The following is a 13,222-nucleotide window of genomic DNA, read 5'->3' as shown; positions in this document are numbered from 1 at the left end:
TGCTGGGCTGAATACTGGGAGTTCCTTCCTAGCATTCATGCCTCTCAAAGGAGAATGAATCCTCCACTGCTGCTCTTTGAATGGGAGGTGGGAGAGAAGTGCCCCTAGCCTGTTGTCCTCAGCACTGGCACTTCGAATTGATGTGGGCCCATATTGGCAAGTGAGGCCATGAGGGGCCCTGATGGTTGTTCTAGGTTTTCACAAGTGTGAGAAACCCAGGGTAGGGGGATCAGTTGGCCATCGTTTGCTTGGGGTAAACCAGAAAACTGCAGCTAAGCCCTCGCAAAACTAGCTGATTTTATAATCAGTGGGCCCACTTCCCCAAATCCAGAACAGGCATTTTTCCTATTAGCACTGTGTGTGTTTGGGGACATCAGTTCCCCCTCCTTTGCCCTCCCTCCCTCCCCCCCCAAAAAAGGAGGGGAGTGGGACAAAAAAGCTTTTGAAGCAGTAGGAGGACAGAAAAACGTTTACTTACCCACTGCTGCTGAATTTGTGTGGACTGGTGTCCTGCTCTCCTGAAAATGCGTCCCATAGAATGCTGGCAATGGGCCTACTGACTGTTCCCTCAAAAAAACAGGAGAGGGAGCACCCTACTTGTTGAGGGGATTCCTTGACCAGCCTGGGTCTGATCAAAGTCTTCTGTGTGTTTCAACTTTGCATTGAAACTCAGTGTCAGTTAAGCCTGGTTTCAGGTCTCAATCTGAAAGGTTCAGAGAAGCCTTAAGATATGTACTGGTTGCTCATAATTTTCAGTCAAGTGGCTGTGTATTCTGGTTTCCACTGTAAAAAAACAAAACAAACAAAAAAAAAACAAAAAACCCCAAACAAATAAATAAAAAGTGGGGAGGGGGCAGACGTTTAGCTTGGGAAAGTAATGGGCTAAAATGTGATCTGTAGTTGTCTTCATGATGTTAATTTATTTTTAAACAGCTATTTTTCTTTCTGCAGACTTGATTTGATTGTCAAGTTTACATCCTGTTTTAGCTTCTGTGACTGTAGTAAGTACTGTTTCCAGATAAATGGGTAGGTTTGTAATTCTCAGTATAAATTTATAACACCACCACATCTCTAGTGTCTTTTGTCTAAGGAGCTCAAGGCATTTTACAAACATGCATTAAGTTCCACAAAAGACCCTTCAAACAAAATGTTAAGGGTGAAATTCATGCCAGTGTAGGGGTCCAAACAAAGCCCTATGCACTACATAAGAACTGCTCTAAATGGTGTGCAGCACCTACTCCAGGTGCTGGTGGCTTGTTGCAGTTAAATAGAAATATACTTATGTTATGGTTGGGCCAAACCAATTGGAGAAACCTGCTAGGTATGCCACTGCAGTGACAAGAACAATAATATGCTTTGCTACTGTACCTATAGTACTGTCCTGGATGCTTATACCGCAGGAAAGCATATCATTAGTATTCTGCAGCACACAGACAGACAGCTCTGTAAGGCTCCAAGACTGTATTTGTTTCCTGAAGCTCATTGCATATTTTGAGTTATAGCCGCAAGATTTCACTCATTCTAAAGCACATAAAACAAGTACACAGGGCAGGTTATCACTAGAGGAAGAAGATTTATATTATTTCTTTTAATTTAAAAATGAAACATAGTGCCAGGCAGTCTACAATCCTCTTGACTCTAATGATATGCTATTTGTAATTCCAATTTGTGCTGTAATGCAAATAGAACATAATTTAGGCTTTAATCATTCAAAAGGCCTATATTATTCTGACAGACTAGCATTAAAAAAAGTTTTAGAAAGAAGGCTTGGCTTAAAAATGTCTTTCATCACCATAAAATCAAATGCAAAAAAATCCAACCACCCACCTCTGGAAGAAGTTACTTGGTAAATAAATTTGTGGCATGAAACAGATACTTGTGAACATTGATTTCTGCTTTGCCACTATTTTTACTATGAATGGTAGCAGCAGAGATATTAACTATGGGTTGAGCCATTCCATGTTGAAGTCAATGAAAAGGCTCATTTGGACTTCAGGGGCATTGAATCAGGTTATGTTAGGTTGGTGAATAGTTCAAAGGTTTTGCATGAATAGATTTTTTTTTTTTCCCCAAAAAAAATTTATTGTGGATCCTTTCAATTTCTTTCATACTTTAAAGTTAAACTGCTGATTGCTACTGGATGTAGGAAACACAGATGTGGAAAACATATGTCTCTGTTTGTCTCAGTATACTGTATCTGACTGATCCAGTTACACTGATGTTGTTAATGAAAGCAAAAGGTTTGTGGAGTGTGTGATTAATAAATAGCATAAACTCATGTTCTCTAATGTTACTGCAAGAGCTCACTTCAGTGATGATATCCTCTTACTATTATGTAACTAATCTTACAAAATAAAGAAAGACCCCAGTGAAGAGGGGTACTTGAGGGGGGATGGGTGTCTACCAATTTGGAGATTAAGCTATTTATAAGAATAAGTAGTCAATATATTTAGTGTTTTTCGATACTCATCCAGTATGAAAAATTCCAGAGAGGTAGCCGTGTTAGTCTGTATACAGCAAAAACAATGAGAGTCCTGTAGCACCTTAAAGACTAACAAATTTCATCCAGTATGGTGTTAATTGTATTTAGTTGTTCCCATGCTACCCAGCTTTAGATCCTGAAGATCGTCCTACTGCATTACACGATACTCAGCATCTTCTATTTTGTGTTTCAACTACTGTGCTTTTAAAAATCAGATTTTAGGAAGATAATTATTGCAATAGCCTTTAAGGATGTTTGTCTGCTAAAGGACCTGTACTTCCTGTGTCACAGTAACCCTAGAGTTGTAGGTAAAGGAAACATTTGTTCTGAATACATTTCTTTTGCAGACAGACCACTGCTTTTGTTCATATGTGTGTGTGTCTGCAAATAAACACATCAGATTCATGAGAAGAATAATTCAATCACAAAGGGACACATTACATACCCCTCTTTTAAAAATATGACCTAACCCATTAGGACACTTGTCAGTTCTAAGATGTTAACTATCATAAGATTGGTAGGCTACTAAGGGCTGGATGAGGGGCTATAGTGGTAGGAGGAGGGAAAGCTGCTGCCCTCGGAGTTGGGGTCAAGCTGGGATTCTTGCTAATAAAGTTAATTCTGACCTGCTTTCCTCAGCCTGCCCTCCCAGCTGCTATTTCTAACGTGGCCTGAGGCCAGGAACCAGCACTGATGAGGCAATGGGGACAGAGGTATAATGGAGCTGGAATGCACCAGAACACTGTTCTGGCACTTTTACACCACCTGTGTGGAGGATACCATTTTGTACAGCAAAATGGTGTCCTCTGCACAGCATGACCTCGCACATCCGTGTGAAGTCGCACCAGTGGGTGCACTCCAGTAGTGTATAGCCCATTCAGTATACACCACTGAGTGGGGGCAGAGAGAGTCACTGGAATGGAGCCTCTAGCAGCTTCCTGGTCAGATGAAGGGCTGATGGCCAGAAGCCAAGAACGTGAAGTTCCCTGCACATGGAGGCTGTGTGTGGTCTTTCAGTGCTTGGGAAATGGACAGGCTATGTGAGAGGTCAAGAAAAAGGAGGAGGAGAGAGAGAGCAGGTAAAAGGAATTTGGTGTGGGGAGTGCTAAGTTTAGAACCTGTACGGCAAGTATAAAAGTTCTTTTGGTTCTGGGGATTAAGTAAAAGTGGTTATTAACAGCAATTGTCACTTACATCTTCAGACTTTTACAAACATGAAGGCCCAGGTTTATAGAAATGTATGTACAACTGGCATTAGTAATCGAGTTAATTGCACATGGAAATAAATGTGCATTTCTGAACTAATTAATCTCCACAATTCCCAATATATGCTTAATTCCAATTTGTCTTCCATGTTTCAGATACTGGAACTTCAAAAAGGAGTGTTACATGCCCCAAATTCAAAGATCAAAATTAATCTCTGCATAAAACCAGGCTTTAACTCAGACATTTGAACAAGCTATAGATTGAAAGAACTCTAGTTTTGAAATGGTGTCTATATTTATGTTTTGTGAAATATACAGTCTTTCACTGTAGCATTTTCAGTCCGCGCAGCTTAGCTGCACAATTAATTGTAACAATTTATATAAAATAGACAGATAAAAGATAAGAATACTTACAACTGGAATGTTTCATTGTATTTTGGTGACCAAGTGTTGCTCTTTGTCTTGGTGCCATGTTTTCTCTTCTTGTCACTCAGATTAGGACCCAATACACAGACTTCCACAAATGGCCGGAACATGGCTGTTGTTTGCCAGTTTAGGTTATTAATTGCTACAACTAAAGAGAGTATCCGGAATTAGATCTGCATTTAGACTTCCAATGCAAAATGAAGATATTAGTAAATATCCTTTTTTAAATATTCAGTAAGGCTTAGTGTAGCAATGAGAGGTCACTGGAGGACGATCTGAGATCTCCCTGGTAGAAAATCTACACCCCACAAACCGGCAATAACTTTGTCTGCTCTCCACTGAGTGAGAAATATGAATAATAGTTACAATTCCAGCAATCTGCAATTTCAAAAATAATTTGCATTCTCACATGGTTTGGCCTATCAGCTTCACTGTAGTTAAAAAACAAAAAATTAGCAGATATGAATCTAAACATAACTGGTTTTTTGTGGACTTTAGCCTCACCAATACAAGGTTGGACAGTATTTATAGCAAGTTAGATATTTTAAGTCTTGGTGCAATTATTCACCACCTAACCCTGCCACAGCATATTAAAAACTGAATTACATACATGAAGTATAAGAGGTATTATTTGGAACATCACAATTTATCCTTTGATTGGATAGAACAGTATAATACATTTCAACTGTATAGCATGCTAGCAAATACACTTTGAGCCATGCTGCATACCAACCTCTGCAGACACAACTCCCAGTGTCATCAATAAGGGCAGAGTATGGCCTCAGAACTTGAATTCCAGACACAGCCTTTGCTATTTTTTTGTTGGGAAGGAAGTACATTAATACCTAAGATTTGCTGTTTTATGATTAGAACTTTCGACTTCAGATTTACTTTCTAGATTCTAAGGCCAATAGGGCCCTCTGTGATTATCTAGTCTGACCTCCAGCATAACACAGGTCATAAAACTTTCTTGAAATAATTCCTGTTTGAACTAGAGTATGTCCTTAATAAAAACATCCAGTCTTGATTTAAAAATTGACAGTGATGAAGAATCCATCACAATAACCCTTAGTAAATTGTTCCAAGGGTTAAGTACCCTCACTCTTAAAAATGTAGAGCTTATATCCAGTCTGAATTTGCCTATCCTTAACTTCCAGCCATTGGATCTTGTTATATTTTTGTAAAAACCCATCTTCAAATATTTGTTCCCATTATCAAATATTTGTTAGTGATGAAGGTAGTTATAAACTGTGGTCAAGTCAATCCTTAACTTTCTCTTTGTTAAGCTAAATAAATGGAGCTCCTTGAGTCTAATCATTGTAAGGTATGTTTTCCAATCTTTTAATCAGTCTTATGGCTCTTCCCTGAACCCCTTCCAATTTGCTGACATCCTTCTTGAATTGTGGACACCAGATCTGGAAATAGTATTCCAGTAATGGTTACACCAGTGCCAAATACAGAGATCAAGCAACCTCCCTACTACTTGAGAATCCCTATTTGACATTTACCTTTTACAGTGACTCTATGTTCTCCAGTTCCAGGATGTGAAAAGACATCCACCTGTACAGAGATCTCACCTACTGAATTGTTGGTAGATTGACCTGCAAGAGTAAACAATAGTTTAACACTCCTGATTCCTCAACAGCTCAAGGAGAAACAGACAGCACCAGTATGTTATAACAAGAAGCAGGTGAACAAAGAACATTATATTAATGTAAAGTGAATAGTATGTTTTCTCGTTTCTCACCATATTTTCTTTTCTTAACCACCTGAATATATTTGATGTCTGGATAAAGTGAGGTTATCGCTTTATAAATGTTTTTACCACAGTTGCACCTTGTGACCACAAACATCCGCTCCCCGTTAGTATTCTCCATAGGACTGGGAGAACCTTTCATTAGGATCCTTAAATTCAGTATGTGATTCAACGAAGTTGGTGCCATCTTGAAACATGAAACTTGGTTGCTTGGATGAGTGCATGTTGGTTTGCTGTATGCATGTGCATGTCCAGATTTGCTTGCATGTACATTTTTGCAAAACTGCTCCAATATTACTTATGGAGTGCTAGAAAAGTGAATTTTATTATGAAGTCAAATAAATACAAATGTCTTTGTCTGTAAACTGGATTGTAACATACAATTTTCATAGGAAGGAGCAGTGTACAGTTGCAATGCCCCAGGGAATGAATTGTGATTTTTAGGTAGTCACAATGTGATCCCTAGTTAATCTGTGGCAACCATTTATTACACACACATTACACACTAGTTGGTTCTTTTGGTGGGATTGAGGTTTCAGAGTAAAGACTCCCTCCATCCACTGTTTACTTGACCACCCAATCCTTGTCCAACCATTCTCCTTCCATCTGCATGAGCAGGGAAGCAGCAGGCCCTCAGAAAAGCTGCTCTCCCATTGCCTGTGAGCCACAAACACAAATAGCCCATGCATGTCTTGGGATGCCTTACACCCCTGCTCAGGTGCATTGGGCAAGTGACAAACTTGCTGTAAATTAAAGATTCCAACCAGGGTGTCTGCCCTGTTTTTCCTTTCCCATGTCCTAAAATGCTTTTCCAGGCTTCATCATTTTAGTGGCTTCCTTGAAATGTGATTCTACAGTGATGCTTATTGGTCAGGTGGGAATAATCCATAATTACATTCTCTTCACTGGCTCAGCATTGCAAGGACAATTAAATACCTTATCCCATGGGTTATTGCATCAAAGAACAAGCTTCTTTTCTGACATATTAAAATGTGGAAACTCATTACTCATTGATCAGAATCCTTGAGAACATAATACTTTATTTGCCAGCTGCTAAGTGAGTTGGGTCATAGTGCTGTCAAGAGTTCACTTGTTAAAAATCAGAATCAGAAACCACCTTCTTTTTTTTTTTAAACTGTTTTAATGTCTTAAGCAGTAGAGACATATCTGCCACTTCTGAATCTCAGGGTGCTCATACAAATGTTGCTTCTAGATATATTCCAATATCAACCAGATGGTGTAGACCATTTATGACGTGTAAATAGGCAATTTGTTACACTGTGGGTTTTAGTTACAAGAAGTTTAGCTTCAGTGGTAGCCATTAGACTTCACAGTGTAGTTTGGTAATTCCACAGAGAAATCTTTACTATCTTAAGTCCCTAATTAAATTACTGAATCATCTAGTTCTCAATAAATGAAAAGTAAATAATGCAAGTTATTTCATCTTTCATAAATTAGTATTAATAAACGTGTTAAAGTAGTATTAACATAGTTCAAGAACAATTGAAATCTCCAACCCCCACAAAATTACTAACTAGTTCCAACAGCCTCCACCACTATTGAGTTTCTCTGACTATTCTATAAAACCAGCCTTTAGCAATAAGAAAGGAAACTGTTATATGCTACAGGTGATATATTTCAAGCTGATTTCTCCCTGTGAGGGGAAAACAGTGTTCTCTAACCTATTCATCACTGTCTAGTCTTTAGTTGTTAGTACTGACACAATTTCTGCTTCCTGGAATAACAGATTTTTAGCTAAACACAAAATCCTATGTAAACTACTCTGCCAAGAAAAATAAGACATTTAAAAAGCTGCTGCTACCATGACCACTGTTCTTGCAAATATCTAATGCAGGACCAGATTCCGCTTGTTTATCTGTTTTGAGTAGTACCTACGTATTCCTATTGATTTTAGTGGGGTACTTAAAGGCCTTGTCTTAACTATGAAAAAAAGGTGTGTTCTTAACTCAATTGATTTTAGGCTTTAACTTGACTTGCTAACTTCTGTGAAAACTAAAAGTTCCTTATCTTCACTAGGATTTTACCTCAAGTAAGTTAACTTGCGTTATCTTACTTGAGTTAAAAACATACCTCTTTTTCCATAGTGAAGACATGGGCACAGAGTAAAGAAATATTCAAAAGGCAGAATCTGGCTCAGAGTTACTATTGCCTAGTTAGTGAAATTCTTCAGGTAAGAAGAGCTCTGTGAAGCGCAAAAGCTTGTCTCTTCCACAAAAAGAAGTAGGTCAAATTAAAGCTATTACCTTACCCACCCTTGTGTCTCACATTTCCAGAAATGAGGAATGCTTGGAGAACAATTCTCAAATAAAAATGGGCTATGTTAGCAACAAATACTATTTGCAAGGAAAAATTTGAAGTCTCTGCTAGAGCTGATCAGAGTTGGCCTCATAAGAGACAAAATGCATATAACCCTAGATCCAATTGGGACAAAATCTACTCTGTTACAGCAGTGAAAACCTGCACTAACGCAATTAAATTTAACTCCAGTGAAGTTCTTCAAATTTTACTTCAGCTAACCTGAGAGCAAAGTTTGGCTCACAGGTTCTTACAGATGTCAGACTAAACAATATATTCCTAGCATGAACTATGCAGTAGAATACTTTTCCTTACAGAGCTTTATTTGCCCTCTCCTTTTGGCCATAAATATGGAAGAGCCCTTCAAAGGGTACTGCAAGTTTTGCATATGCCTAGCACATTATCTATAGTGCTGTAGGCATAAGAGAAAGCTCATACTATATTTAAAAAACATCAAATCATGAAGAGTTTTAGACTGAAAACTACTGCAGTTAGTATGGCCACTGTTAAGCACAACAATCCATAGCACAGTTCCTTAGCTCAGGAGATTCCTTGCTACAATTCATTTTTAGACAGCCTAAGCTGACTTCATACACAATGCTGAAACGAAGGTATTTATTTATTTTTTCTCGTCTCCAGTCCTCTTTCTCATGGAGCTGGTGAACAAGTTGGATAGAGATCTTTAGGACATTTAACATTTGCAAATGTTAATTATGGTATCTCTTTAAGAAATTTCACAATTCTCTATAAAGTCTCTGATCTCCATGTGTGTGTGTATCCTTTCTTACTGCCAGACTTTGATAGGTCACATCAGGAACAGCCTCCACAGTACAGCTCTTTTAGCAATTCAGATTAGTCTAGAGGAAGGTGCTTTTACCCCAAGCCATGTAACAGCTCAATTTTCCTGGCAGCAAATAGCCCTGCAGAGCATGATAGCACTTTTCCTTCTTTAACACTGCAATTCATCTAATTAAAAGCTCTACAAACATACTAATGGACTTCAGATTGAAAAGCCTTAAAATTGCTCTTCTGCCAGTGGTATCTACCCTCCCCCCAGAGCTCTCACTTTACATTTTATTTATTTAGATGTAATCAGAACATTAAAGAGCACCTCTGCAGGGCTCCAGTTAACCTTGCCATATGTTAAAAATGCAGTCAATCTATTGTAAAGCCAAAAAAAACCCCCCAAAAAAACTTGACAATACTGGAAAGGGAGAAGAAAAACCCATGCCGGCCACAGATGCCAGACGACTGTTCCATGCACTTGTCACTCCTCAACAGCCTGGGAAGAGAGATGGATTTTGCTGCATGTTCTGCATGTCAGCAGATATGAGGACCAGTTATGGAGAGTACCTGGCCAGGAACTTCCTCTTTTTTTAGTAAGAAGTCTCCTGCTCAGGAATGTCTGCTGATTATGGTGTGGCACTATTGCATGGGAATAGAGGTAAGGCAATCTCTCAAAGGTCCCAGGCCCAAAATAGGTCAAAATCAACACATTGTATTCCTCCCTAAAACCAACAGGCTGCCAGCAGAAATCTCAAAACACTGGAGTCATGTTCTCATAATGAGAAACTCTACTTAACAAACAGGCCACCTCATTCTACTCTACTTTGAGTTTCTGAGTTGAATTAAGCATTGAGCAAACTTTGCAATAATCTAATCTGGAGCGAACAAAGACATAGACCATACTAATTAGGCGTGCAACTGAAAGGAACAGTTGTGACCTCTTGGCTACATGCAGATAAAAAAATAGGATTTCTAGTTGTTACTGTTATATGATCATCTAACAGTGACTTGTATGAATGATGGCCATACAACAGTTTCTTTTATAGAGGTTGGCAAACTGACTCCTTTATAACAGAGGCATTGACAGTCTCCATCCACAATGGATCCAGTTTTTCTCCTGCTGAGTTTCCCTAGTTAGGAAGGATGTGTGTCCAAAGTGCCATGGGAAGGAGGGAAATACAATGAAGAATTCCCAGCATCTGTAGTACTTCAGTAAACATCACTGGCATAAATGCCACCAGAGGAGACTTCATGCATGTAGCCTCCAGAAATGACTCTGCAGCCATAGAAGCAGAGACTTATGTCAATATTTCCTTGATTTTCTGCAAAATAGATGGAAATTTTGTTACAATGGGAGGGACTTGTACTAGCCACTGAATGAAAGCAGCTTGGTTTAACTAGATTGTCCACTACTCAAAACAATATGGCTGATTGATTGAAACTTATTCATTGATATGAAGGACAAAAATAAATCTTCTCTGCCTCTTGCATAGATCTGGCATAAGATTTTCAATAATCTTTAAAATGGAATTGATCAGATTTGGCACTAGATTTTGTCCAGGATATCTAAGGGCACTTCATTGATAGCTGAACATAAAACATCATTGCCAGTCCTACAAATTCCTTGACAATTGAGGGAATAGTATTCATCTTCAGAACCCTCCAGAATGGGTTCCATTAGCCTCTGGGAGTGGGCATTCAAAACAGATGCCTTATTCCAATCTTAGCTCATGGGCGCTAATGGTATAACATTGCTAAATGTCCCACCTCCTGTCACAACCTAAACACTGGATCAAGAAAGTGGCTAGTTGAGTTGAGCAAGCAACAATCTGGGTTAGCCACATAATCATCTTGGTGGCCATGGAATCCTGAGGTGGCTCAAGAGTCATCATCAGCTCTGTCTAGCTGCTTGTTGGAAAGTAAACAAACAGATTTAAACATCTGTTAAGTGGAAAAAAGAACTTTTAAGTAAGTCACTATGCAGACACGTGTCTTTGTGCATTTGTATGGAAAAGGCTTCACTGTCCCATTGAGTTACTTAATGCTGAAAAGCTCAGGTTTGTCATCTCAGGGGAGGTTTGGAAACTGCTAGGACTAGATGGAAAAAAGTTGAGACCAGCAGAAATAAAAGGGACTCAGAGAAAATGAGGTAGCAAACATGATACCTGAATGTCAGACAATTTTGTATATTAGAAAATAACTTTTTTCCTTTTCAAAATGAATTATTTGAGTTGTTATGCTGTCTGTAGCAGCTTACCACTTATCTTCACCTTTCTCTTCTTAAAATGTCTCCAAGTATTTCCCCTCTTAGAATTATGTATATTTAGGGGTAAGTCTTAATGGAATACAATGTTAGAAGAAAATGGAATTTCACTAATCTCCTGTATCTTTATTTTTGCACGTGATAATCATACATGTTGTCTTGGCTTCATAGGAGCATACTGTCAGCAGGCATTCTGCACAAAGGCAACTCCATGAGAGAGAATGTAACTAGGAGGGAACACTGAACCACAAAGGTGCAATTCCACATGAACATATGGAGCAAATTATACAGTATAGCTACCCTGATAACTGATCAACCTATCAAGAGGACACATCCCTGACTGATCAGCACCACTGTGCACAATTCTCTTTTTTATGTGATAAATAGAGACATAGTTTGAACCCTCTGGCTTCCCTTGAAATACCCCAGACTGTGCAAGACAATGTTTAGAGCAAAGAGGACAGGTCAGACTGTATGTCTCCCACCCATAGAGAGCATAAGTAAATTGACACAGTGTGTTGTGACCATCATAATTTAGAAGCTGCAAATGCCTGTTAGACCAGGAGCAGCAAGCATAACATGGGACAATACACTTATGTTTTAGGGAGTGCTTGTAATACACATTTTCGCTGGAGAGGTTAAAAGGAAGGGTTTCGAGAGGACATTACTCAGTGGCACAGAGAGGAGATTGAAAGAGCAAGGGTGGTACAGTTGAGAGAAGCCATGCCAGGGAATTTGAGAAATGGGAATAGTAGAATGACAGTTTTGGCAATGTTGTTAAAATCCCAAAAATGGTGTTACTGAAAAGCTGGCAATATCATGGTATAAAAAGTTGCAGCCCACACAAGTTAAAAAAGACGTCTCTAGTTATGTGTGTGTGACTTTCAAGTAATTTGGTTTTAACGTTTTTTTTAAGATCTTGTTTCCACAACATACATACACGGCATACCTGCTGCCATATGCTAAGAGCTGTGTACTACTTCCCAGTCACATACATTGGCAAATATATTAGATATATGCCCCCTTTTGACACTATTTGCACTAATGTATAAGTTAAGTATATTCTATGCCACTTTATTGGCTTGATGAGTATGTACTATAGGTCCAGTAAGTAGAATAATGATAGGGCTCAAATATTTCCAGGCAGATGCATGTTAAAATTTTCATTGATGTGATTACTTATTTATAACAACATTGCATTTTTATGGAGATGTCTTAACTACAGTTTGCAGTAAAAATTTCCAGTTACACACTGGTTACCCTTTAAAACTTGCCAATTTCCATAAACAACTAGGCCTCATGTTTCTAAAACTCCATGTAGAAAAAAGTCCAGTCAACTTTACATATGCATACCACTCAATCCGGGCATGCCAGCTGATATTGTGCATGTGTGAAGAGACGTGTGCCTGTGCAAATCACTAGGGTTTCCAATCATGCAATTTCACACACTGAGTTTGAAAAATTCCTGCCTAAATAACATTCAGTATTTCAGGTATTCTCAGTATAAATACAGAAAAATTCAGTTCATGCTGCAGATCCTTAGGTAACCATACCTATTTGTCTATGCCAGAACTGGCAAGCTTGTGAGGGTGATCACAATATTGCTCAATTAATTTGTAACTCATTTTTTTTAAATCTAGGAATACATTTTTTCAAGACCAATGCTGCAATGGTCATCTCAGTCTGTTGCATTTAAAATTTAATGTAGCCGTGTATAGCAATATTTTAGCTAGTAAAAAAAAAAAAAACTCTTCCTAAACTTGGAAATTTTAACACACATGATCAAATTCTCCATTGGTGTAAATGGATTAAACTCTATGGAAATCAGTGGTAATGCACCTTTTTACACCAACAGAGAATCTACCCGTCCTTAGCCGTGCAGGCCTTCCTCTCAAAAAGGCATGCATATTTTAGTAGCTCTATGCCTGTGGCACAGTGTTTCAATATGGTCGTGCAATCATTGTTAACACATCACTTCATGTTATGGA

General features: G+C 38.6%; 1 protein-coding gene and 1 long non-coding RNA gene across 5 annotated transcripts in view; one reads left to right on the top strand and one right to left on the bottom strand.

Moving 5' to 3' along the window:
* UNC13C (unc-13 homolog C) overlaps positions 1-13,222 on the bottom strand; it is a 325,566-nt gene that overhangs the window by 3,241 nt on the left and 309,103 nt on the right. The window contains 2 exon segments of the mRNA XM_067555862.1: positions 4,102-4,261; positions 5,622-5,714. Of these exon segments, the coding sequence (XP_067411963.1) occupies positions 4,102-4,261; positions 5,622-5,714 (253 nt within the window).
* Positions 1-13,222, top strand: part of LOC137158194 (uncharacterized) — a 249,113-nt gene that overhangs the window by 203,968 nt on the left and 31,923 nt on the right. The gene's annotated exons all lie outside the window — the stretch shown is intronic.

Source organism: Emydura macquarii, unplaced genomic scaffold, assembly GCF_026122565.2.
Source record: "Emydura macquarii macquarii isolate MOO-44397 ecotype Brisbane River unplaced genomic scaffold, CSIRO-AGI_Emac_v2 contig_1644, whole genome shotgun sequence".
Taxonomy (NCBI): domain Eukaryota; kingdom Metazoa; phylum Chordata; order Testudines; family Chelidae; genus Emydura; species Emydura macquarii.
This window is presented reverse-complemented; position numbering and strand designations above follow the sequence as displayed.